Source organism: Dendrobates tinctorius, unplaced genomic scaffold (assembly GCF_039654945.1).
Source record: "Dendrobates tinctorius isolate UK_male_01 unplaced genomic scaffold, ASM3965494v1 ptg000086l, whole genome shotgun sequence".
NCBI lineage: Eukaryota > Metazoa > Chordata > Amphibia > Anura > Dendrobatidae > Dendrobates > Dendrobates tinctorius.
The window spans coordinates 13,147,501-13,169,778 of record NW_027361754.1 but is presented as its reverse complement, the minus strand read 5'-3'; the positions used below and the strand labels follow the sequence as shown (position 1 = coordinate 13,169,778).

The window sequence follows — 22,278 nt, the reverse complement described above, 5'->3', positions numbered from 1 at the left end:
TGTGCAAAGCAGTTTATTCAAGCCGTGGCCATGCTTGCTTTGCTTGATTATAACTGGGTGCCAAATGTTGGAGGTAGCAATCCTAAAAGTCATTTTTGACCCTTTTTAAAGGGTCTTTAGACCAGATCTGGGACAAGAAGCCGAACCAGAAACTATTTGCAGATGTGTTTCTGGGTTTTGTTTCTCCTCCGTGCAAAGCAGGAGAACTGTTGGTTGGGTCAAAGAAAGACCTTTCACAGGATGTCTACAGGGTAGTCCCGGCAGTCACGTAGATAATGATTGGGTAATTTTATAGATTTCATGAATCTATTAACTTAAAGCAGTAAACCAAGTAAAAGGGTGAAAAAACTGTCACTGCACATTCTAAAGGAATGCCATGAAAAGCCACCAAAACATCATATGTACCCCCAAAATTGTATTACTTAATAGTACAAATCTCGATGTGCAAAAGAAACAAACCTTTTTTTACAACTCTATCGGCAAATAAAATGACAATAGTTTTATAACCATTAGAAGAAGGGAAGGAAAAAAAGAACAAACACCAAGGACAAAAAATGGCCCTGAAGGGATTACCCGAAAGTGTCATCGGGAAACCATCTTTTGTTATATCAGGTTTTCATGTTAAATGCATTTTTAAAACTTGTTGATCATTTTATATTTTTCATATGACTATATTGTGAAAACCAGCACGGTGGCTCAGTGGATAGCACTGCAGCCTTGCAGCGCTGGAGTCCTGGGTTCGAATCCCACCAAGGACAACATCTGCAAGGAGTTTGGATGTTCTCCCTGTGTTTGCGTGGGTTTCCTCCAGGTACTACGGTTTCCTCTTACATTCCAAAGACATACTGATAGGGAATTTAGATTGTGAGCCCCATCGGGGACAGTGATGATAATGTGTGCAAACTGTAAAGCGCTGCGGAATATGTTAGCGCTATATAAAGATTATTAACCACAAGATTTTTTTTTTTATCAGCCATTATACAGGACGAGGAGGAAGTAAGCTGTGACATCAGCTATTGTGAATGGTGGATCTATGTTATCTGAAAGTTGGAGGTGTTAAGGGCATGTCACACTAAGCGATATCGCTAGCAATATCGCTATAACTAGTGACGTTATAGCGATATTGCTAGCGATATCGCTGTGTGTGATACTTACCAACGACCCGCTCCCCCGCTGGTTATCGTTGATCACGCGAGAACGTCCAGGACTGTTTCTCGTCGTCAGCTTCCTGCGGCGCTTCCTGCGGTTACGACGAGCGACGCGTGGAGCCGGGCAGGAGGATGCAGGATCGCCTGGTGTGACAGGTAAGTAGCGATCCCCGTCCCCAGCGATGTCGCTAGTGATATCTGCCTGTGTGGCAGCTCACTAGCGACCACTTAGCGATGTACCAGCGATCCTGACCGCGTCATATCGCTGGTCGGGATCGCTGGTACATCGCTAAGTGTGACAGTACCTTTACCTGTCATTGTACAGAATGGGGAGGAGGTGTGCTAATGTTAAGCTGCCCATAGATGGGAATGTTTTCTCAATAGATCTCAACACCAGTCTCAATCTGTGATTAATCTCACTTTTCCTTTGTCTCCTGCCCTGAAATATAGGTGGGAACAGTGGGATAAGTGGTCAAATAATTCCTCTGATGTCCTCTACAACCATTCAGAGAAATGTCAGTGATGAGGCGTAAATGGCTGTTTTGGGTTTTTTTTTTCCTTTTGGGGACCATATACTGGCTAGTCTTTACCTGGTATATACACTGTTGATCATTCTCCTAACTTTTAGGTATTTAAAAAAATTACATTGCTGAATATCAGAAGGTTAATCATCTATTTAGTTGCTGGTTTCCATTCACATACCAGGTGCGCAGGTTGGGAGCTTTTTATTCCTAGTAATGATTTCTTCCCATTGGCCTCCTTCTCCACACCGATATCGTGCTGTAAAAAAAAATAAAAAGAAATATATATTTTTGTTCAATTTCTTTATATGAATAGCAACCAAAAAGTGAACACATGAAGTGATTGGAATAGTTACAGGAAGTTCTAACTGCAATACAATAGACTACGTCTTCTTGCTACACACACTTTATGTCTCTTCCTCTGCAGTTTTGTTTCTAAAACAAGTCAGCATTTCAGTATTTTAGATATCTGGTTAAAGAAGTGTGTGTACTCAAATTTAAAGTATTCCTGTAGCTTCAGGTGATTTTTCAGACTATTTTATAAATACTGTGACGACTCCTGGAGTGGACCCTCTGGGTCGTGGCACCAACCCTCCCAGGGCGAGCTGACCTAGTGAGGACCACCCCCTATACAGGGAGTGTCAGGGGCAAGCCCAAGAGGGTAAGGTACCACGACTGCTGGCACCAGGTGGCCGGCTCACAGGAGACATGAGTGAGTGTGTCTGCAGGAAAGTGCAGAGCGTGGACACAAGGACACGCAGGGTATAGGACGGTACAGGGCGAGTGTACGGAGGCACGGAGAGTACAGGACAATACAAGGCGTGTACACAGGAGTGCGCTAGAAACAGGATAGTGCAAGACGGGTACACGTATGGCGTGCACAGACAAGCATGCCCGGGTGCGTGCTAAGGAGCACGCCTGAGTACAGAGTTAGACAGAGCACGTGCAGAGAAGCATGCCAGAGTACAAGGCTAGGCAGAAGGTGTGCCAGGAGGCACAACTGAGCATAGCGCAGAGCGTGTGCCGACGGGCACGACAGAACACAGGACAGGAACAGAGCATGTGCCAGGAGGCACAACAGAGCACCAGGCAGAGTTCAAGGACAGAGCATGTGCCAGGAGGCACAACAGAGCACAAGGCAGGGGACCCGAGTACAGCGCACAGCCAGGCAAGGACAAAGCAGACCAAGCCAGGAAGCACAACAATAATCAGGCACCTCCCAAAGGAAGAGGTAGCCTGATATAGCACATGATCACTAGGACTTCCGGGTCAGGTACCCCAGGACCATAAAGAGGACGCGGCTGTAGACAGAACTGAGAAGAGAACGCATGTGTATTAGCAACATTGAGCAATCATGGAACTAGGTGCGAGAGGTGTGCGTGCACACCCAACGGGACTAGTGATGGGCAGTCCGGCTCTTTTTGGTGATCCAGCTCTCACCGCTCCGCTCACAAAAAGAGCCGGCTCTTTTTGGATCCTAAATGGATCCCTATTGTATATGTGTTCAGGCGTCCGAAACCCCACCCACTTGCTAGGAACCAATTAGATTGCTTACTGGGCGAAGTTTTGTTCTGGTGGGCGGAGTTACGTCTGCCGAACACCGGGATTTTACGCCCAGTGAGAGCCAATAAAGGATTTTAGTGGCTCTCACTGGGGTGCCGGCTCCCATCGTTCACAACAGGGAGCCGGCTCTTTGTGTCGGATCATTCGCGAACGACACATCACTAGACGGGACCCCCGGAGCGGCCGCGACACCGGAAGTGGTGACGCCGGGCCCGCGGCGTGACAGGCAGCGTAACAGTACCTCCCCTTTACGCCCCCTCTTTCTAAGGCTGGAGAAGAACTTAGACAAAATCTGGGGTGCAAGGATAATCTCCCTGGGCTCCCATGACCTCTCCTCGGTTCCAAAACCCTTCCAGTCAATAAAGAAAAGGGTTTTCCCCCTTACCTTCTTCATGGCCAGAATGTCATTCACCTCAAACTCATCCCCCAGGCCAACAGGCTGGGCAGTGTGGCCTGGAGAAGGACGAAACCGGTTCAGTACCACAGGTTTGAGGAGTGACACATGGAAGGAATTGGGAACTCGGAGAGGAAGTAGCTTCAGTTTGTATGCAACATCATTAATACGCCTGAGGACCTCAAAAGGACCAATGTAACGGGGACCTAGCTTGTAAGATGGTACCTTAAGGCGGATGTATCTGGAGGAGAGCCACACCTTGTCACCAGGGAGATATGGAGGAACCTCCAGGCGCCTCTTGTCAGCGTGTAGTTTCATCCTGTCACGTGCTTTCTCAAGAGTGGTTTTGGTCTCCTGCCATACCCTGGAGAATTCCACGGACAGAGAATCGGCCACAGGTACCCCCGAGACAGGAAGTACCGGAAGAGGCACACTGGGGTGCTGTCCAAAGACGATGAGGAGGGGAGACTTGGTGGACGATTCACTGGAGTGGTTATTGCAGGCAAACTCTGACCAAGGAATAGACTGACCCATTTTGATGAGCATTAGTAAAGTGCCGGAGATAGGATGTAAGGATTTGGTTGGTACGTTCTACCTGCCCATTGGTTTGGGGGTGATAGGCGGAAGAAAAGTCCAATGTCGCCTTCATGAGTCCACAAAGAGCTCTCCAAAACCGGGACGTGAATTGAACCCCTCTGTCCGACACGTGAAGCCGTGAATTCTGAAGATGTGAGAAATGAAGATCTTCACCAATTCAGGAGCTGAGGGTAGACCAGGAAGAGGAATGAAATGGGCTATCTTAGAGAATCTGTCTACAACCACTAGGACCACAGTACAGCCGGAGGAACGAGGCAAATCGGTAGTGAAATCCATGGCTATGTGCTGCCATGGAACCGAAAATACAGGAAGCGGGAGCAGAATGGGTCGCCCCGTCCCAGGGCAGCGGGGTACTCGGTACCGGGCAGGTGTCAGTGGGATGTGTCACAGCAGCGGTGACCCGGTCCGTGGCCCTGGGCGCCCAAGTAATGGCGGGATTGTGGTCCAATGGAATTGAATAGTTCAAGCCGCCACCTGTGGTGTTCGGCAAGGGAGATGTTAAGCCGACGCTGCAGACAGATCCTCTGGGACAGATGGTGGGATGCAGCAATGGTGGTATAGCCCTCCACAGGCAGGACTGTTGTCTCAGGGCAGTGTAGATGTGGGGACACTTTGATGGTGTAGTGTCCGGCGCAGGGGATGTAGCAGTGCTGGCGGACGCAAGAGGGAATGGAGGACACCAGGGCTTGCAGTTTCAACGCTTTACTCACAGTTCTCGGTAACCACTGGTGCCCGCTTCCATGCCGTGTCCTCCGGGGCAGAGACTCAATCAACCTCCCAGGCAAGTCAGGCTTCTCCTCTCCAACACTCCGCCAACATGTACCTTTCCTGAACGACTCCTCTATTGCACCTTTAGTGTGAAGAGCTCCAGTACCGTGGTACTCTGAAGTTCCTCCTGTCAGATGTTCCTAACAACTCTACTTGTATGACAGACAGCTGTAGCCTCTATCGGGGACTCCCTTCTCCAGAGTCCTGGCTCTCTATTCAGTTGCTGTTGTGTCCCAAGTCTTAGATGGGAGTAGTGCATTTACAGCCAACTACTCCATCGGTGTCTGCTGCAGAACCATAAGTGTCCATACAACCTCGGGCACCAGGCCCCGGCCTTGCGCTGAGAACCTATAGGCAGGGTTCCTCTTCCAACCCACAACTCCTCTCTGTTCTCCTACTCCTTCGTTCCGCGCTGTTCCTTCTCTCTCTTATGGAAGCTTAGGCTGCAGTTCTACGTCTTTCTCCTTCTGTTCCTTTCCCAGTGCCAGCTGACTCAGATTACAGAGACAGCTGCAGCACTCCTTCCTCTCTTCCTCTCCTGGGGAGCCCGTTCCACTAAGACCAGTCCTCAGTCTCTCCTGACTGACTGTCTTCCTCTGCCTTGACCTCCCGTCAGGCTGACCTCCTGTCAGCCTGCTCTCTGACTCAGACTCTCCGCCTGACTGATCTGTAATTCTAAACCTTCCCATCCTTTTATATATCTCAACTCCACCCACCTCCCAGCACATCTCGTGTTACGAAGCAAGGACCCATGAAAGGTGCTCTGATATCCTCTAAGCATGGAGCCGCAATCTGGTCCATTGCTGAACTATCCTGTGTGTGGGTGCAGGTGTTGGAGTGTGGAAAGGAGTTCCCAACTTACCTAGTTGGTGGGGCACTGCACCTTAGGAGAAGGTGCAGTACCTCTGTGGCGACTGAGCCTCAGGGGCGCCACAAGAATACCGGAGGGTGGTTGTCTGGGTACCTTGTTCTGGGCCAGGAAGGACAAGAAGCTACAAACTCTTTGACATCCTGAGAAATGGATGGCCACCAATAGTAGCGAGAAATTAGGGAAAGTGTCTTTTGACACCAACGTGACCGGCAATCTTGGACGAATGTCCCCAGTTCAACACTCGTTTCCGGTTGTTCTCAGCCATAAAGGTTCTTGCCAGAGGTAACGTGGTCAACTTGACAGGGGCCACGGTAATCACCTTAGATGGGTCGATGATATGGGAAGGTTCCTCTTCAGTATCAGTCGACTGGAAAGACCTTGATAACGCATCCGCTTTAACGTCTTTGTCGCCAGGCCAAAAATGAAGTTCAAAGTCAAAGCGGGTGAAGAACAAAAACCACCTGGCTGGCCGAGAATTGAGTCTCTGAGCAGACTGGATGTATGCCAGGTTCTTATGGTCTGTAAAGATCTTGAACGTATGTATGGCACCTTCCAGTATCTCCATTCCTCCAAAGCCAAAAACGAGGATATTGTCCAAGTAGACTACCACGCAGGAGTACAGCATATCCCCGAAGACGTCATTAACAAACTCCTGGAACACCGCTGGGGCATTGCAGAGGCCAAAGGGCATGACCAAGTACTCGTAGTGACCATCTCGGGTGTTAAAGGCGGTCTTCCACTTGTCACGGCAACGAATACGGATCAAGTTTTAGGTCCCACGAAGATCCAGCTTGGTGAAAATTTGTGCTCCTCTTAGCCGGTCAAAGAGTTCCGGGATCAGTGGCAGTGGGTACTTGTTTTTGACCGTGATATCGTTCAGCCCTCGATAGTATATGCAGGGACGGAGGGAGCCGTCCTTTTTGACAAAGAAGAAGCCCGCTTCTGCGGGTGAGGAGGACTTACGGATGAAACCTCTGGCTAAATTCTCTTTGATATACTCCGACATAGCTTGGGCTTCAGCAGGCGAAAGTGGGTAAATTCTACCCCTGGGTGGGGTAGCGCCAGAAACGAGGTCAACCGGGCAGTCGTATTGTCGATGTGGAGGCAGTGTCTCGGCCTCCTTCTTGTCGAAGACATCCGCGAAAGACCAGTAAACCGACAGCAGACCTGCAGGTGCCGAGGACGGACAGGTAAAGTTCATGAAATGGACGGACAACAAGCACTTCTTCTGACAGGATGGCCCCAGCGGAGTATATCGCCCGACCGCCAATCCAGGGTTGGCTCATGAGTCCGTAACCAAGGGAGACCAAGAAGAAGCCCGTGGGACATAGTCGACAAGACATGGAAGGAAATCTCTCGGTGCAGGGCTCCAATCTGCATCTCAATCTCTTCAGTGATATGGGTAACAGTCTCCTGCAAGAGTTTACCATCGACCAAAACAATTGTCTGAGAAGTCTCCAGGGATCTGACAGGGATCCCATATTTTTCAACCGCCTCAAGCCTAATAAAATTCCCTGCCGTGCCTGAGTCTATATAGGCCTCTTCAGAATAACGCTTAGAGTCTAGATTCAACAGAACCGACACGATCAGAGGAGTCACGTATACCTAGGGAGTTCTCTCCTACCTCTATTAGGCAGAGAAGTTTCCTGGCTTCACAGGACAGGATCAAAGGAAATGAGAGGAACTCCCAAACCCATCTTAAAACGGTCCAACTCCATAGGCTCAAAAGCGGAGACCGCAGAAGAAGGCACAGGGCATGAGCGGAGAGGACTGCGTGTAGTTGAAGGGAGACAAGGAGGTCTTCGCTCTCTGGCTGATTCACGGGCACGCTCTTGAAACCGTAGATCTATGCGTGTCGCAAGAGAGATCAGATCTTCTAAGGAGGTTGGGGTATCTCGACCTGCCAGTTCATCTTTGATCCAACCGGTCAGGCCACACCAGAAGACCCCTACCAGGGCTTCATTGTTCCAACCGAGTTCGGAGGACAAGGTGCGAAAACGGATGGCATATTGTCCTACCGATAGGGTACCCTGATGGAGGTTACAGAGGGACTCGGTGGTGGAAGCCAGACGACCCGGATTGTCGAACACCTTGCGAAAGGTGTCTAAAAAAGTGGAGAGCTGAGAGACGAGTGGATCATCACACTCCCAGAGGGTATTCACCCATGCTAACGCATCCCCCTCTAAGTGGGAAACTATAAAGGCAATTTTAGCGTGATCAATGGGATAGTGCTGCGGCAAGAGCTCAAAATGTAACCGGCATTGGTTCAAAAATCCCCGACAAAACTTAGGGTCATCACTATATCGGGGTGGTTTGCATAAACAGGGCAACGGGTGCGGGGCCGAGACTTGGGCAGAATCGGAGGCAACAGATTGTAGGGAAATGAGATAGTTATCTACGGACGCCATATAGTTGAGGATATGGGCCTGGGTGTTGCGTTGCTGCGTGAGTTCTTGCTGGACGCTGGCCAACTGGTAGGCATTCCCAGGGTCAGAGTACTGTAAGGCCGACAGACGGGAGTCCATGGATTTCAAAAAGGACATGATCCTAGTCTGGTTTTCCTGTAGGAACAGCAGCTCCTTTTGGGCGGAAGCCGTAGTACCAGCGGAGTCCATGGTCCTGGAGTGGACCCTCTGGGTCATGGCACCAACCCTCCCAGGGCGAGCTGACCTAGTGAGGACCACCCCCTATACAGGGAGTGTCAGGGGCAAGCCAAAGGGGGTAAGGTACCACGACTGCTGGCACCAGGTGGCCGGCTCGCAGGAGACACGAGTGATTGTGTCTGCAGGAACGTGCAGAGCGTGGACACAAGGACACGCAGGGTACAGGACGGTACAGGGCGAGTGTATGGAGGCACGGAGAGTACAGGACAATACAAGGCATGTACACGGGAGTGCGCTAGATACAGGATAGTGCAAGGTGGGTACAGGACAGCACGTATGGCGTGCACAGACAAGCATGCCCGGGTGCGAGCAAAGCAGAGAGCGTGCTAAGGAGCACGCCTGAGTACAGAGTTAGACAGAGCACATGCAGGCTAGGCAGAAGATGTGCCAGGAGGCACAACTGAGCAGCAGAGCATGTGCTGATGGGCACGACAGAACACAGGCCTGGAACAGAGCATGTGCCAGGAGGCACAACAGAGCACCAGGCAGAGTTCAAGGACAGATCATGTGCTAGGAGGCACAACAGAGCACAAGAAAGGGGACCCGAGTACAGCGCACAGCCAGGCAAGGACAAAGCAGACCAAGCCAGGAAGCATAACAATAATCAGGCACCTCCCAAAGGAAGAGGTAGACTGATGTAGCACATGATCACTAGGACTTCCGGGTCAGGTCCTCCAGGACCATAGAGAGGACACGGCTGTAGACAGAACTGAGAAGAGAACGCATGTGTACTAGCAACATTGAGCAACCATTTAACTAGGTATGAGAGGTGGGACCCCCGATGGGACCCCCGCAGCGGCCGCGACACCGGACGTGGTGACGCCAGGCCCAGGGACCCGTCCCCAGGTGAGGGCGGCGTGACAAATACTACTTTTGGCCAATTTATGACGTATCCTGCTTTTATAACCATTTTTCCCCTATGTATGCTCAATTTCCATTTTACAGTGTCTGAGCTAGTCAGTGCTGGCTAGTTGCTACAAAGTCTCCAATACACGGCACACGCAGACATGAGTCTAGAGCAGCAACAGCATGGAGGACATTGTACAGCGGTACTGAGCATGGTAGCTGTGAATCTAGCTCCAGGTTGAGATAAGTGTTGGAGTATAGAATATTCTAAAAAGCAGCAGCAACAGATAGAGCGATATACAACATTACTGAGCATTGTGGATATGAACCCAGCATTGGGGTGATGGAAAGCACTAGAAAGATGCCGCATGGTCTGTCTGTCCCTGCTCCCCCCCCCCCAGTTCTCCTTTCCATAGACTTCAGTAGGCAGCAGTGTCTGATACCTCATTGCGCTTAGAGTCCATCCTATTTACGTCGAGATTAGAGCTGTGTTTTTCAGAGCTCAGTGGGAGGGTAATGAATGGCTTACAAATGGAGGAAGAAGTATATCTCAACACATGCCTCTGCTCCCTTCAATTATGTCTGCTGGTCTTTGATGTGCTCCGTCTGTTTTCATGAGTTGCCCAGCAAACCCCAGTGACTATCGCCCAAGGCCTTTTAAGGCAGACTCTGATACCCCTGGGCATCTGAATATTAAGTATGCTTTGTATTGTTATCTTGTGTCTGGAGTTTGTTTCAACAATCTGCATTTACTTCCTGGCTCAGACCTGCAGTTAATTCTTCGTCTGCTATAAGCACAACAAACTTATTTCACATATATATTATACACATTACAAATGCTGTATGAGTGTAGTGTCTCTATAATCAAGCTGGACTGTTCATCACTGCTGTCAGTGACTATCCATTTGTTTGCTAATTAACCCTTCGCCTGCTGTCAGCATAGCGAAGTCATGCAAGGCGTTTGTATGTTCTCCTTGTGTTTACGCGGGTTTCCTCCGAGTTCTCCGGTTTTCTCCCATTCCAAAGACATACTGATAGGGATTCTAGATTGTGAGCCCCAATGGGGACAGAGTCCATAATGTTTGTAAAGCACTGTGGAATTAATGGCGCTATGTATGTGAGTAAAATAAATATAATCTTTGGACTTGCTCACGTTATAAATGCTGCCACTAATCCTGAACTGTGTATTTATCTTATGGTTGTGCTCAAAAGTTTACATATCCCGGCAGAATTTTTGGTTTCCTGGCCTTTTTTCAAAGAATCTGAATGATAACTGTCATGATCCATTTTTGGATCTGTGGTAGATTTGGCATTTCATATTAAAACTTTTTTCCTTTCAGACCATCAGGGGTTAATGTCAGTCCCCCCCCACCGGTGGCCGCTGGTGTAATTACATTGCTGCCGAGTTTGCTGATGCAGGTGGTGACCATTCCCACCATCCTTTAAAAGGTCACCTGATGCATCAGCTGACTGTTGGTGATACAGGTCCTTTTGGATACCAACCAGGCTGAAGACAGGAGGTTGCTGGTGCAGTGGTGCTTCAGCTGAATACTGTTATCTGATGCCTTACTCTGCTGTGCGGTGCATTGCAGCAGAGAAAGCTAAGTGTTGTTTTTGTGTTTCCTATTCCCTGTGGTGTTTGTCTTACCTTACCTTGTGTTGTCTTAGCACAGCGGTGGGACCAGTGTCCTCACTTGTCAATTCCCTACTTAGGGATAGGAGCAGGGCAAGTGAGGGTTTAGGTATCCTGCTCAGCGACGGGTTGAAAAAAACCTGTATAGGGACATTAGTAAGACGAGGGCACATCCTCAGGTGAGTGCAGTAGGTGTCCATTTCCCCGTTCCCTATCGCAGGGCCCACCGTTGTTAAAAGTTTCCTGGTGTGTTTTTGTTTCGCCATTTAGTGACCAACCGATTGGTGGGTCGTGTCACACTGGGCCAGTCACTCCGTGACAATAACACCAAAACTTTTTCTACACTCATGGTTAGTGGTTGGGTGAAGCCATTTATTGTCAAACTACTGTGCTTTCTCTTTTTAAATCATAATGACCCTGATCAAAAGGTCACATACCCTGGTAATTTTGGCATGATAACATGCACAGAAGTTGACACAAATGGGTTTGAATGGCTGCTAAAGGTAACATCATCACCTGTGACCTGTTTGTTTGTAATCAGTGTGTGTGCATAAAAGCTGAGTGAGTTTCTGGGATCCAGATAGACTCTTGCATCTTTCATCCAGACACTGACATTTCTGGATTGTGAGTCATGGAGAAAGCAAAAGAAAGCAAAAGAATTGTCAACGGATCTATGGGAAAAAGTAGTAGAACTGTATAAAACAGGAAAGGGATACAAAAAGATATTGTCATGATCCAGGTTGGATTATGACAGATTTTGCACAAGTAACCTTTTTTTTCCTTTAAGCTGTTGCCTTAAAGTTAGTTTTGCCCCCGGTGGCCGATAGGGTCATTGCACTCTGGTTACTTTAGTTTAGTTGCCCCCAGTGGCCGCTAGTGCTATTGCACGTGATAATGAAGCAGGTGTGATTCCCTGGCTGCTACCTATAAAGGAGTAGCAGGTGGTCTCACTCACTGTTGGTGATATTGCTCATTTCCAACGAAGTCTGGTGAAGGAAGGAACTACAGAGAGGAGTTCCTGGCAGCTCAGGGGAGCTCAGGTGTAATAGCTTCAGGCGGAAGCTGAATTCAGGTGTCGAGCTTCAGGGGTGAAGCTGAACTTTGGTGTCGTACTCTGTTGCTGGGAGCAATAGCAACAGAGCAAAGCTAAGTGGTGTTTTTCCCTGTTTGTTACTTTCCTTGTGTGTGTATTAGTACAGTGGTGGGATTAGTTTCTGCACCGTCCAATTCACTAGAAAGGGATAGGTGCAGGGCAAGCTAGGGATTTGAGGTATCCAGCTCGTCGCCAGGTGCAGAACCTGCCTAGGGATCGTCAGGAGGGTAGGGACACTGACTCAGGGGAGTGCAGGAGGTCTCCACATCCCAGTTCCCTATTGCAGGGGCCCTCCATTGTAACTGTTTCCCCGGTGTTTCCCTTAACTCTGTTTAAATTCGCCCTGCTGGAGGCAGTGTATCCAGGGTCACGGGTGTTATATAAATTCGCCCTGCTGGAGGCGGTGTATCCAGTCACACGTGACATTACAGATATCCAAGGATTTGTTAATGCCAGTTAGCAGCATTTAAACTGGCATTAACTTCAAGCTGTCATTGATGTTAGAGGGGGCAATACACAGTATTAAGAAATGGGGTATGTGAACTTTTGATCAGGGTCATTTGGCTGTTTTGGGTTGTCATTTTGATTTAAAAAGAGAAAACACAGTAGTTTGACAATAAATGGCTTCACCCAACCACTAACAATGAGTGGAGAAAAAGGTATGGGGTGTATTCATTCATATTCTCTGAAAAAAATGAGAAGAAAGCAAAAATTCTGCCGGGGTATGTAAACTTTTGAGCACAACTGTAAATTCCCATGTGTGTCGCTTCTGGCTTTGTGTCTTCTGGCATTCCCTGTTTCACTTGTCTGCCTGCTGTCCTGGTCCTCGCTGTTTCATGCCATGGTCTTTGGTTTGTTTTGTCCACCCTGACCTGCAGCTTAGAGAATCCACATCATCAGTTGAGTCCATAGCAAGTACAGAGATTCATATAGTCTTTTGAATTATTTCTGCGTCTCCTCCCTTGTTGGCATCTTTTTTCATGTATTACATGTATATACACGTAGTAATTTCCTTACCTTGATCCTCTTTCATTTTGTAAAATGGTTCTGCACATTTGTATAGAATTTGCTGATTGTACGTAGTTACTTCATTCCCGTTTTCAAATGTGAAATTCCCATTTTCGACTGGATCAGGTGGGCCGCAGTTTACAACTAGTAACGGAGGGGACATATTACCAGACTACATTAGTTAATCCACTCTTATATATTACAAAAGAAAAAACTAAATCTTGTTCCTTGACCTGAAGTGAAGACCTTTTATTAGGGATTGCAAGGCCATTCTAGCTTTTCTGTACTCTTAACCTGGAGATGAAATGGCGTAACCCTGAAACTGAGAAAGATGGACTGCCTCGGGTAGGCATCTTCAAAGGGTTAACCTAATGGGCCTATGGCTTCTCTCAGGCTACACCCCATTGTAGTATTTGGATTGTGTAAGGAAACAGAACCTACTTTCACATTTTGGCAGTGGTTTATCCCAGGTCCCGTCGCTTTGACATACTGCAGTAAAGGAAGATAAAATATTTCCGTTCTACAAAAGAAAGAGAAATCACATAATAAAATACTTTCTTTGATATTAACCAAAGTGATAAGAAGCAAAACCTGTGAAAGCTGTCAGAGACACCGCACTACACTCGCTCACAGAGCCAGTGCGCGTGTCCTGAGTACAGAAACAGTGCTAAAAGATACCTGTGGAGCAGGGCAGCAGAGGTGACAATGCGTGCTTCAAGCTATTAGTGTCAGGGTCCAGTCAGTCCTGCAAAGTAAAGAGGCACAGGACCTGCGGACACTGAAATTAGTAAGCTGGCACAGGACCTATGGTCAGGTGACTGCAAGGAGGCGGGGCTTAGTGTCCTGCTTTCAGATATGTAAAACATGCAAATATATAAGCCGCGGAGACACCATCACATGTTTCTCAACGCAGGCAGTGACTAGCCAGGTCTTTCACCGGGAAGGAATAACCACGGGAAGGGCAGTCTCCAATGAAGGAAACCACCTATGCCAAAACATGGTATCCATCCACAGACAGCTGTTTCGGGGTATTATATTATTATTATATATTTGCATGTTTTACATATTTCCCATAAGGGATGGGGGCATTGCTCTAGAATCACTGCGTTGAGAAACACGTGATGGTGTCTCCGCAGTGTCGGATGTTGATCTCCATGAGGTCATTCATCCTCCTCTTTTCATGGTCTGTTACTAGGCATTGCTCCCACTAGCCAGTTTCCTACTCCACACTGATGAGGGGCAATACCCCGAAACAGCTGTCTGTGGATGGATACCATGTTTTGGCATAGGTGGTTTCCTTCATTGGAGACTGCCCTTCCCGTGGTTGTTCCTTCCCGGTAAAAGACCTGGCTAGTCAATGCCTGCGTTGAGAAACATGTGATGGTGTCTCCGCGGCTTATATATTTGCATGTTTTACATATTTCCCATAAGGGATGGGAGCAGTGCTCTAGAATCACTGCGTTGAGAAACACGTGATGGTGTCTCCGCAGTGTCGGATGTTGATCTCCATGAGGTCAATCATCCTCCTTTTTTCATAGTCTGCTTTCAGATATGACAGGACACCATACAACAACTCAGAGTCAGGCAAAACGGAGGTCACAACAGTACGGGCAAACGAGGCACAGGAGGGACAAACAGACGGGTAGTCAGACAAAGCCAAAGGACATAAACAAGAGGGCGACGTGGTACCAAGGGGACGAGCAGAGAGAAGTCGGGTCACAAGCAGAGAGTCATACACGAGAGGTAGCGCAGTACAAGAGGGGCAGGCAGAACTCGTAACAGGGACAGAACCGGATCAAAACCAAACAAGCAAGCAAGATATCAGGCACAAGGCACACGTACGCACAAGGTCAACTAACTCAGCTGAGGGCAGGAGTATAACTGACACCGGACCTAGGTCCAGTGAGCATTAAATAGCCGCCCTCTGCCAGAGAGAGGCGGAACAATTAACCCCCAGTCTGATCAGGATGGGCCAAAGCGAAACCCCGTCCTGGATAAAGACAAAAGCTATCTTGTTTGTCCCAGAGGACAGTTATTATTTTACCGTCAGTGAATATCTGCCCTTGACTATTTTATTTGTATAAAGGTTTTCTTGTTGTTTTAAGGTTTATTTTTATATTTCAGCGCCATTATAATTACAAGCAGATCGTTGGCCATCCGGTCCTGAGACCCTCACCGATTGCTCACACCCCACCACCTCCATAGCCAATAAGTTTTTATTGAAGCTGTACCCTGGACAGTGTGTGTTCAGCCAGAGGCTGCCAACCTCTCAGGGAGGAGGCCTAAATAAGGTCTGGAGTGGGATGCTAGGGACTCTTAACTCCAATGATCTGCTTGTAGTTGTAAGGCCACTTGAAAAGTTTTAGCAACTTTTTAATATATTTTTGTTTTTTCATTTGGGATTAACAAGTACCTAATTACATATGTGGCGCCCCTGAGGCTCAGTTGCCACAGAGGTACTGCACCTTCTCCTAAGGTGTAGTGCCCCACCATCCGGGTAAGGTGGGAATTCCTTTCCACACTCCCAACACCCGCATCCCACACAGCAGGGTACTTCTGCACATCCACAGTGAGGTGTCTCTCTCCTCCTAGACATTAGGAGTGACTTGGTGGTTCCCTGTATGGAACACTGATGTGCTGGGAGGTGGGTGGAGTGGAGATCCATATAAAAGGTTTGGAAGGTTTAGAATAAGGCTAAGTACACACATAGCAGAAAATTTCTGCTGGAAAACCTGACTTCCTTCACAGAAACCGCACGATTTTTGCTCGGTTTTTATGTGTTTTTTTCCCGCGCATTTTCTATACGCATGGAAATAATCAGATACGCAGAAAAATCTGCGAAATTAATGAGCATGCTGCGTTTTTTACTGCGATGCGTTTTTTTCACGGTAAAAAACACATCAATGTGCACAAAAAGTGCAAAATGTATAGAAATGAATGGGAAGCTTATTTTTCGCGTTTTTCCCGCGGATTTTTTGGCAAATCCGCAGGAAAAAAACACGAAAAAAACGCTGTGTGTGAACAGCCTTACAGTTCAGTCTGACAGGAGGTCAGTGAGGAAGGAAGCGACTCGGGAGGAGTGGGGATCCCTGGAGGAAGGGATGGAGGAAGGAGTGCTGCAGCTGCCTCAGTGATCTGAGCCAGCTGGCACGGGGAAGAAACAGAAGGAGAAGGATGTAGAACTGCAACCTAAGCTTCCATAGGAAAGAGGAGTAGAGAGAACAGAGAGGAGTTGTGGGTTGGAAGAGGATCCCTGCCTATAGGTTCTCAGCCCAAGGCCGGGGCCCGGTCCCCGAGGTTGTATGGACACTTATGGTTCTGCAGCAGACACCGGTGGAGTAGTTGGCTGTAAATGCACTACTCCCATCTAAGACTTGGGACACAACAGCAACTGAATAGAGAGCCAGGACTCCGGAGAAGGCAGTCCCCGACAGAGGCTACAGCTGTCTGCCATACAAGTAGAGTTGTTAGGAACATCTGACAGGAGGAACTTCAGAGTACCACGGTACTGGAGCTCTTCACACTAAAAGGCGCAATAGAGGAGTCGTTCAGGAAAGGTACATGTTGGCGGAGTGTTGGAGAGGAGAATCCTGACTTGCCCGGGAGGTTGATTGAGTCTCTGCCCCGGAGGACACGGCCCGGAGGCAGGCACCAGCGTGTACCACGGACTGTGAGTAAAGCTTTGGAACTGCAAGCCCTGGTGTCTTCCATTCATTTGTGCGCTAACACCGTCAGCACCGCTACATCTGGGTACCAACATTCCTCACACCACCTGCGCCTATTCTCATCTATTGCAACTACACTGCCCTGGGGTTACAGCTTCACCTGAGGGGAGCTACACCATCTATGCTGCAACACACCATCAGCCCCAGAGGATCTGCACGCAGCGTTGGCTTAACATCTTGCTTGCCAAACACCACAGGTGGCGTCACGAACTATTCCATTCCATTAACTACAAACGACCATTACTTGGGCGCCCAGGGCCACGGACCGGGTCACCGCTGCTGTGACACATCCCACTGACACCGGCCCGGTACCGAGTACCCCACAGCCCTGGGAGGGCGACCCACATGCTTTTAAATGTGACTGGGCATGAAATGGCTGGCACTTCTGAGTTCTTGGGGTTTGGATCCTAAAACATTTGTCATGTGTGCTCTGCTCCAAAAAGAGAAGTGTTCAGCCAGCACATTGCTGTGTTTGAGCCACAGCTGAGCACTTATGCTTGCAAATCTGTGTGCTTTTGGACAGTCTTTTGAGTTATCAGTGGGGATCTCAGGAACCGGACCCCTCCAATCTTCAGGGAGAGTATCAAAAATTAAAATCTTAGTGATGGATATACTTTATAGGGAACCTGTCAACAGGTGCTTCCCCTTTAGGGCACCTCAAATGTTGCATCTGTGTCATGATCCAGCCCGGGTTTTGTCTTGTCTCTCTTTTCCTGGTCTGGTCATGTTAGGGGTTAATTTTCCCTGCCTCATTTCTGTGTCAGGTACTATATCTTTGTGCTGCAACCTGCGTGCATTGCCAGTTATATTGCTTACCTTCGACGTGTGTAACTGGCTCTGATGAGTTCCTGTGTAACAACCCTGCTGGCATCGCTGCATGGCCTCCCATCCCCCACTCACCACCTTACTCACTGCTCCAGGTCATGATGTGATTTCTCTCTGCCACCAGCTCCTTGCCTTGTCTCCTGTCTGCTATGTTCATGTTTCCTGACTGTGTGTATAGGGGGGCGGCGCCTGAACTCTGCTTCTTATGGAGTCAGGGTGCACCTGGCTATTGTGTCCCTGACCAATTACCTAGAGCCCTCTACTATTTAGGGCTGCCCCAACCACTGGAACATTGCCTGAGCAATGTCTAAACTCAGTGTTTTGCTGCTGAGTAAGCCAGGCCCTGTTCTGTGTTTCTCCTTCTCTGGAGGCTACACTCTTAGCTTTATCTTGTGCCTGTCTGTCTGCCCTCCAGGAGGCAGAATATCCTGGTCTCTGTGCTATAGATCCTGACCTTGTCTTGCCTAGTACCTCTGTCTGCCCTCCACGAGGCAGAATTTCCTGGTCCTTGGGTCTTTGTCCCTGTACTTTGTCTGAACTCTGTCCTACCCCTGCCTCCTTGTCTTTGGCTTCTTTCCCTGCTGTGTCTTTCCCTGTGTCCTCCCTGTCTGTGCTCTGCACCCTTGCAGATCCACCTGCTCTGCACCCTTGCAGCTCCGCCTGCTCCGCACCCTTGCAGCTCCGCACTCTTGCAGCTCCGCCTGCTCTGCACTCTTGCAGCTCCGCCTGCTCTGCACTCTTGCAGCTCCGCCTGCTCCGCACCCTTGCAGCTCTGTCTGCTCCGTACCCTTGGAGCTCCGCCTGCACCGCACTCCTGCGGCTCTGCCTATTTCGCACTCCTGCGGCTCCACCTATTCCGCACTCCTGCGGCTCAGTTCCTAACCTGCTTTGTCACACTCCACTCTCTCCTGTCAATACCTGTACCTGCTCCTCCTGTGTCAACAGGTCCAAACCTGTTCAGTCATACTCCACTCCTTCCTGCCTATACCGGTAACTGCACCTGCTGTGTGAACAGGCCCCTACCTGTTCCTTCTCATACCACGCCAGCCTGCCCTGTGTCTCGTCCGTGCCAGCCTGCCCTGTGTCTCGTCCGTGCCAGCCTGCCCTGTGTCTCGTCCGTGCCAGCCTGCCCTGTGTCTCGTCCGTGCCAGCCTGCCCTGTGTCTCGTCCGTGCCAGCCTGCCCTGTGTCTCGTCCGTGCCAGCCTGCCCTGTGTCTCGTCCGTGCCAGCCTGCCCTGTGTCTCGTCCGTGCCAGCCTGCCCTGTGTCTCAGTCGTGACTGCCTGGGTACCAGTCATGCCTGCCGTGCCCACCTGCCTGCCTGTCACTCGCACCTGTCCAAGTGTCCTGTCCCCGAATGGGATCAGCAGTCACAGCCGAACACCACCCTGGAGTGGCACCTGGCAGCTGCCTGCCACACAACCCTGACCTCACCATTGGAGGCTCCAGAGAAGACCAAGGCAGCTGTCTTAGTCAAGCCCCTTCCAGGGTAGTCTGGTCTGTGGCACAGTGGGGCCACAACCCCCCAGGTCCCGCCAATCAGCCAAGGCGCGAGCGTGACATCCTGATTTGTCATGCTGCGTGCATCTGATCCTACCCATGTCTGTTTACCTTCCTTATGCCCGCCCCTGCTACTTATCTCTCTGTGTGTTTGGATTCCCCAGTATTTGACTTTGGCTTCTCTTTGACTTTGTATTCTCTGGTTAATACTTGGCTCTATGACTATTCCAAAGCTCCCAACCATCCCGGATTTGGCGGGACAGTCCCGGTTTTGATAGCATGTTCCGGGCGGGAGCTTATTTTTCCCGCATTATACTGAGCCGCACGCCCCCCATGCACCGACTCCACAGTGATGAATCCCAGCAATGACATCGCTGATTGCTGGGCTGTTCAGTGCGCACAGGACCTGTGATGAGGTCACAGGAGGGGAGGAGTCAGGGGTCACATGATCAGGGGCCTCTATCAGAGGCCTTTGATCATGTGACCCCTGACTACGCCCCTCCTGTGACCTCATCACAGGTCCTGTGCGCACAACCCTCAGTGTCTGCAGGACTCTGCTGTGCTGGTTGTCATGGTGCTGGATGAGGGAAAGTTTGTGTGTGGGGTCAGGAGGGGTTTTCAGTGTGGATGTAGCAGAGCCGCGCGCGTACGAGGTGTACGGAGCGGAGCCGCGCGCGTACGAGGTGTACGGAGCGGAGCCGCGCGCGTACGAGGTGTATGGAGCGGAGCCGCGCGCGTACGAGGTGTACGGAGCGGAGCCGTGTTTGTACGGAGCGGAGCCGCGCGTGTGCGAGGTGCACGGAGCGGAGCCGCGCGTGTGCGAGGTGCACGGAGCGGAGCCGCGCGTGTGCGAGGTGCACGGAGCGGAGCCGCGCGTGTGCGAGGTGCACGGAGCGGAGCCGCGCGTGTGCGAGGTGCACGGAGCGGAGCCGCGCGTGTGCGAGGTGCACGGAGCGGAGCCGCGCGTGTGCGAGGTGCACGGAGCAGAGCCGTGTGTATGAGGTGTCCCGGATCCAGCGGGACTGTCCCGATTTTCAGAGTCTGCCCCTTCGGGGAGCTTACTCTTCCCGCGGACACAGGAGTACGCAGCGGAGCCCCAAAGAGCACTTTAAAATTCACACGTGACGTTCCACCAGAAGCGACATGCTAGAAGCTGACCCAAAATTAGGTACTTTTGGGAGGAGATTGTGACGGAACCATGGAGACACTTTAGGGAATGCTTCAGATCCATCACCGTGTCCTCCTCCGATAGCACGGACAGCGAGATCGCCTTGGACTCAGGGATGCCGGCTATGTGAGCGGATCATGATATGTCCTGCACCGGGAGGCTCAGGTGGGCATTACAATGAGAGCCGGGCTGCTATAGTAACTTTATAGAATCTTTCTTTCTCTCTCTGTTTTTCTTTCTCTAATCTTTCTTTCCTCTCTTCCTTTCTCTCGCTGTTCTTTCTTTTGCTCTCTTCTTTCTTTCGCTCTTTCTTTCTCTCTCTAATCTTTCTTTCTTTCTTTCCCCTCTTCCTTTGTCTCTCTGTTATTTCTTTTGCTCTGTTCTTTTTTTCCCCTCTTTCTTTCTCTGTTCTTTCTTTCCCCTCTTTCTTTCTCTCTCTCTGTTCATTCTCTCTGTTCTTTCTTTCTCTGTTCTTTCTTTCTCTCTCTCTCGCTGTTCTTTCCTCTTTCTCTCTCTTCTTTCTTTCTCTCTCGCTCTGTTCTTTCCTTTTTTCTCTCTGTTCTTTCTTTCTCTCTGTTCTCTTTCTTTCTTTTTCTTTCTCTCTCTGTTCTTTCTTTACCATCTCTCTCTGTTCTTTCTTTCCCCTCTTTCTTTTTCTCTGTTCTTTCCTTCTTTCCTCTTTCTTTCTCTCTCTGTTCTTTATTTCTCTCTCCCTCTCTGTTCTTTCTTTCCTCTCTTTCTTTTTTTCCTCTCTGTTCTTTTTTTCTGTCCACTCTCTCTCTCTCTGTTCTTTTTCTTTCTTCTTTCTTTCTCTGGTCTTTCCCCTCTTTCTTTATCTCTCTGTTCTTTCTTTCCCCTCTTTCTTTCTCTCTCTCTGTTCTGCCTTTCTATCTCTCTTCTCTTTTTTTCCCTCTGTTTTCTTTCTTTCTTTCCCTTTTCTTTCTCTCTGTTCTTTCTTTCCACTCTTTCTTTCTCTGTTCTTTTTTCTTTCTATCTCTGTTCTTTCTTTCCCATTTCTTTCTCTCTCTGTACTTTCTTTCCACTCTTTCTCTCTGTTCTTTCTTTCTGTTTCTCTGTTCTTTCCCCTCTTTCTTGCTCTCTCCCTCTCTGTTCTTTCTTTCCCCTCTTTCTTTTTTCTCTCTGTTATTTTTTTATGTCCCCTCTGTCTCTCTCTGTTTCTTTCTATCTCTGTTCTTTATTTCTTTCCCCTCTTTCTTGCTCTTTTTTTCTCTTTGTTCTTTTTCCCCTCTTTCTTTCTCTCTCCCTCTCTGGTCTTTCTTTCTTTCCCCTCTTTCTTTCTCTTTCTTTCTCTCTCTGTTCTTTCTTTCCCCTCTTTCTTTCTCTCTGTTCTTTCTTTCCCCTCTTTCTTTTTTTATCTCTCTCTGTTCTTTTTTTCTGTCCCCTTTTTCTTTCACTCTGTTCTTCCTTTCTCTCTGTTTCTTTCTTCTTTCTCTGTTGTCTTTCTTTCTTTCCCCTCTTTCTTTCTCCCTCTCTCTCCCCTTTCTCTCTCTGTTTTCTTTTTTCTCTCTGTTATTTCTTTTCCTCAGTACCAGTAAGTGTGCCCACAGTACCAGCCACTGTGCCCTCAGTACCAGTCAGTGTGATCAGCAGTGCTAAATGGGTGTGTTTGGGGCATGGACATGGGTGTGACTAGCTGTGAAATGGGTGTGGTCAGGGTGTGGCCTAAAATTTGTCATGGCGCGCTGCGCGCACCACAGCCTTTGTCCCTCTCTCCCTTCTTTTAAAGTTGGGAGGTATGCTATTCTGTTGCCACCCAATGGTTGTTTCGCTGTGGTACTGCTGGACTGCTTGTGAGCTGATATTCAACTCTCTCTCTGCTCTGCTGCCATGTAGAGGAGTTGGTGCACTCTGTTTAACCTTCCATATCACAGCATGACAATCTGCCTCTTTGTAACCTTCCTAGCATGCATTTATTATACAAACCCATGTAAAGAT

General features: G+C 49.2%; 1 protein-coding gene across 2 annotated transcripts in view; it reads right to left on the bottom strand.

Moving 5' to 3' along the window:
- The window catches only part of MASP2 (MBL associated serine protease 2), a 127,546-nt gene that overhangs the window by 1,351 nt on the left and 103,917 nt on the right, over positions 1-22,278 (bottom strand). For both annotated transcript variants that reach the window (XM_073585073.1, XM_073585072.1), the window contains 3 exons: positions 13,547-13,625; positions 13,115-13,249; positions 1,851-1,928 (listed from right to left, as the gene is read on the bottom strand). In XM_073585073.1, coding sequence (XP_073441174.1) covers positions 1,851-1,928; positions 13,115-13,249; positions 13,547-13,625 — 292 coding nt within the window. The remainder of the gene's footprint in view (positions 1-1,850; positions 1,929-13,114; positions 13,250-13,546; positions 13,626-22,278) is intronic.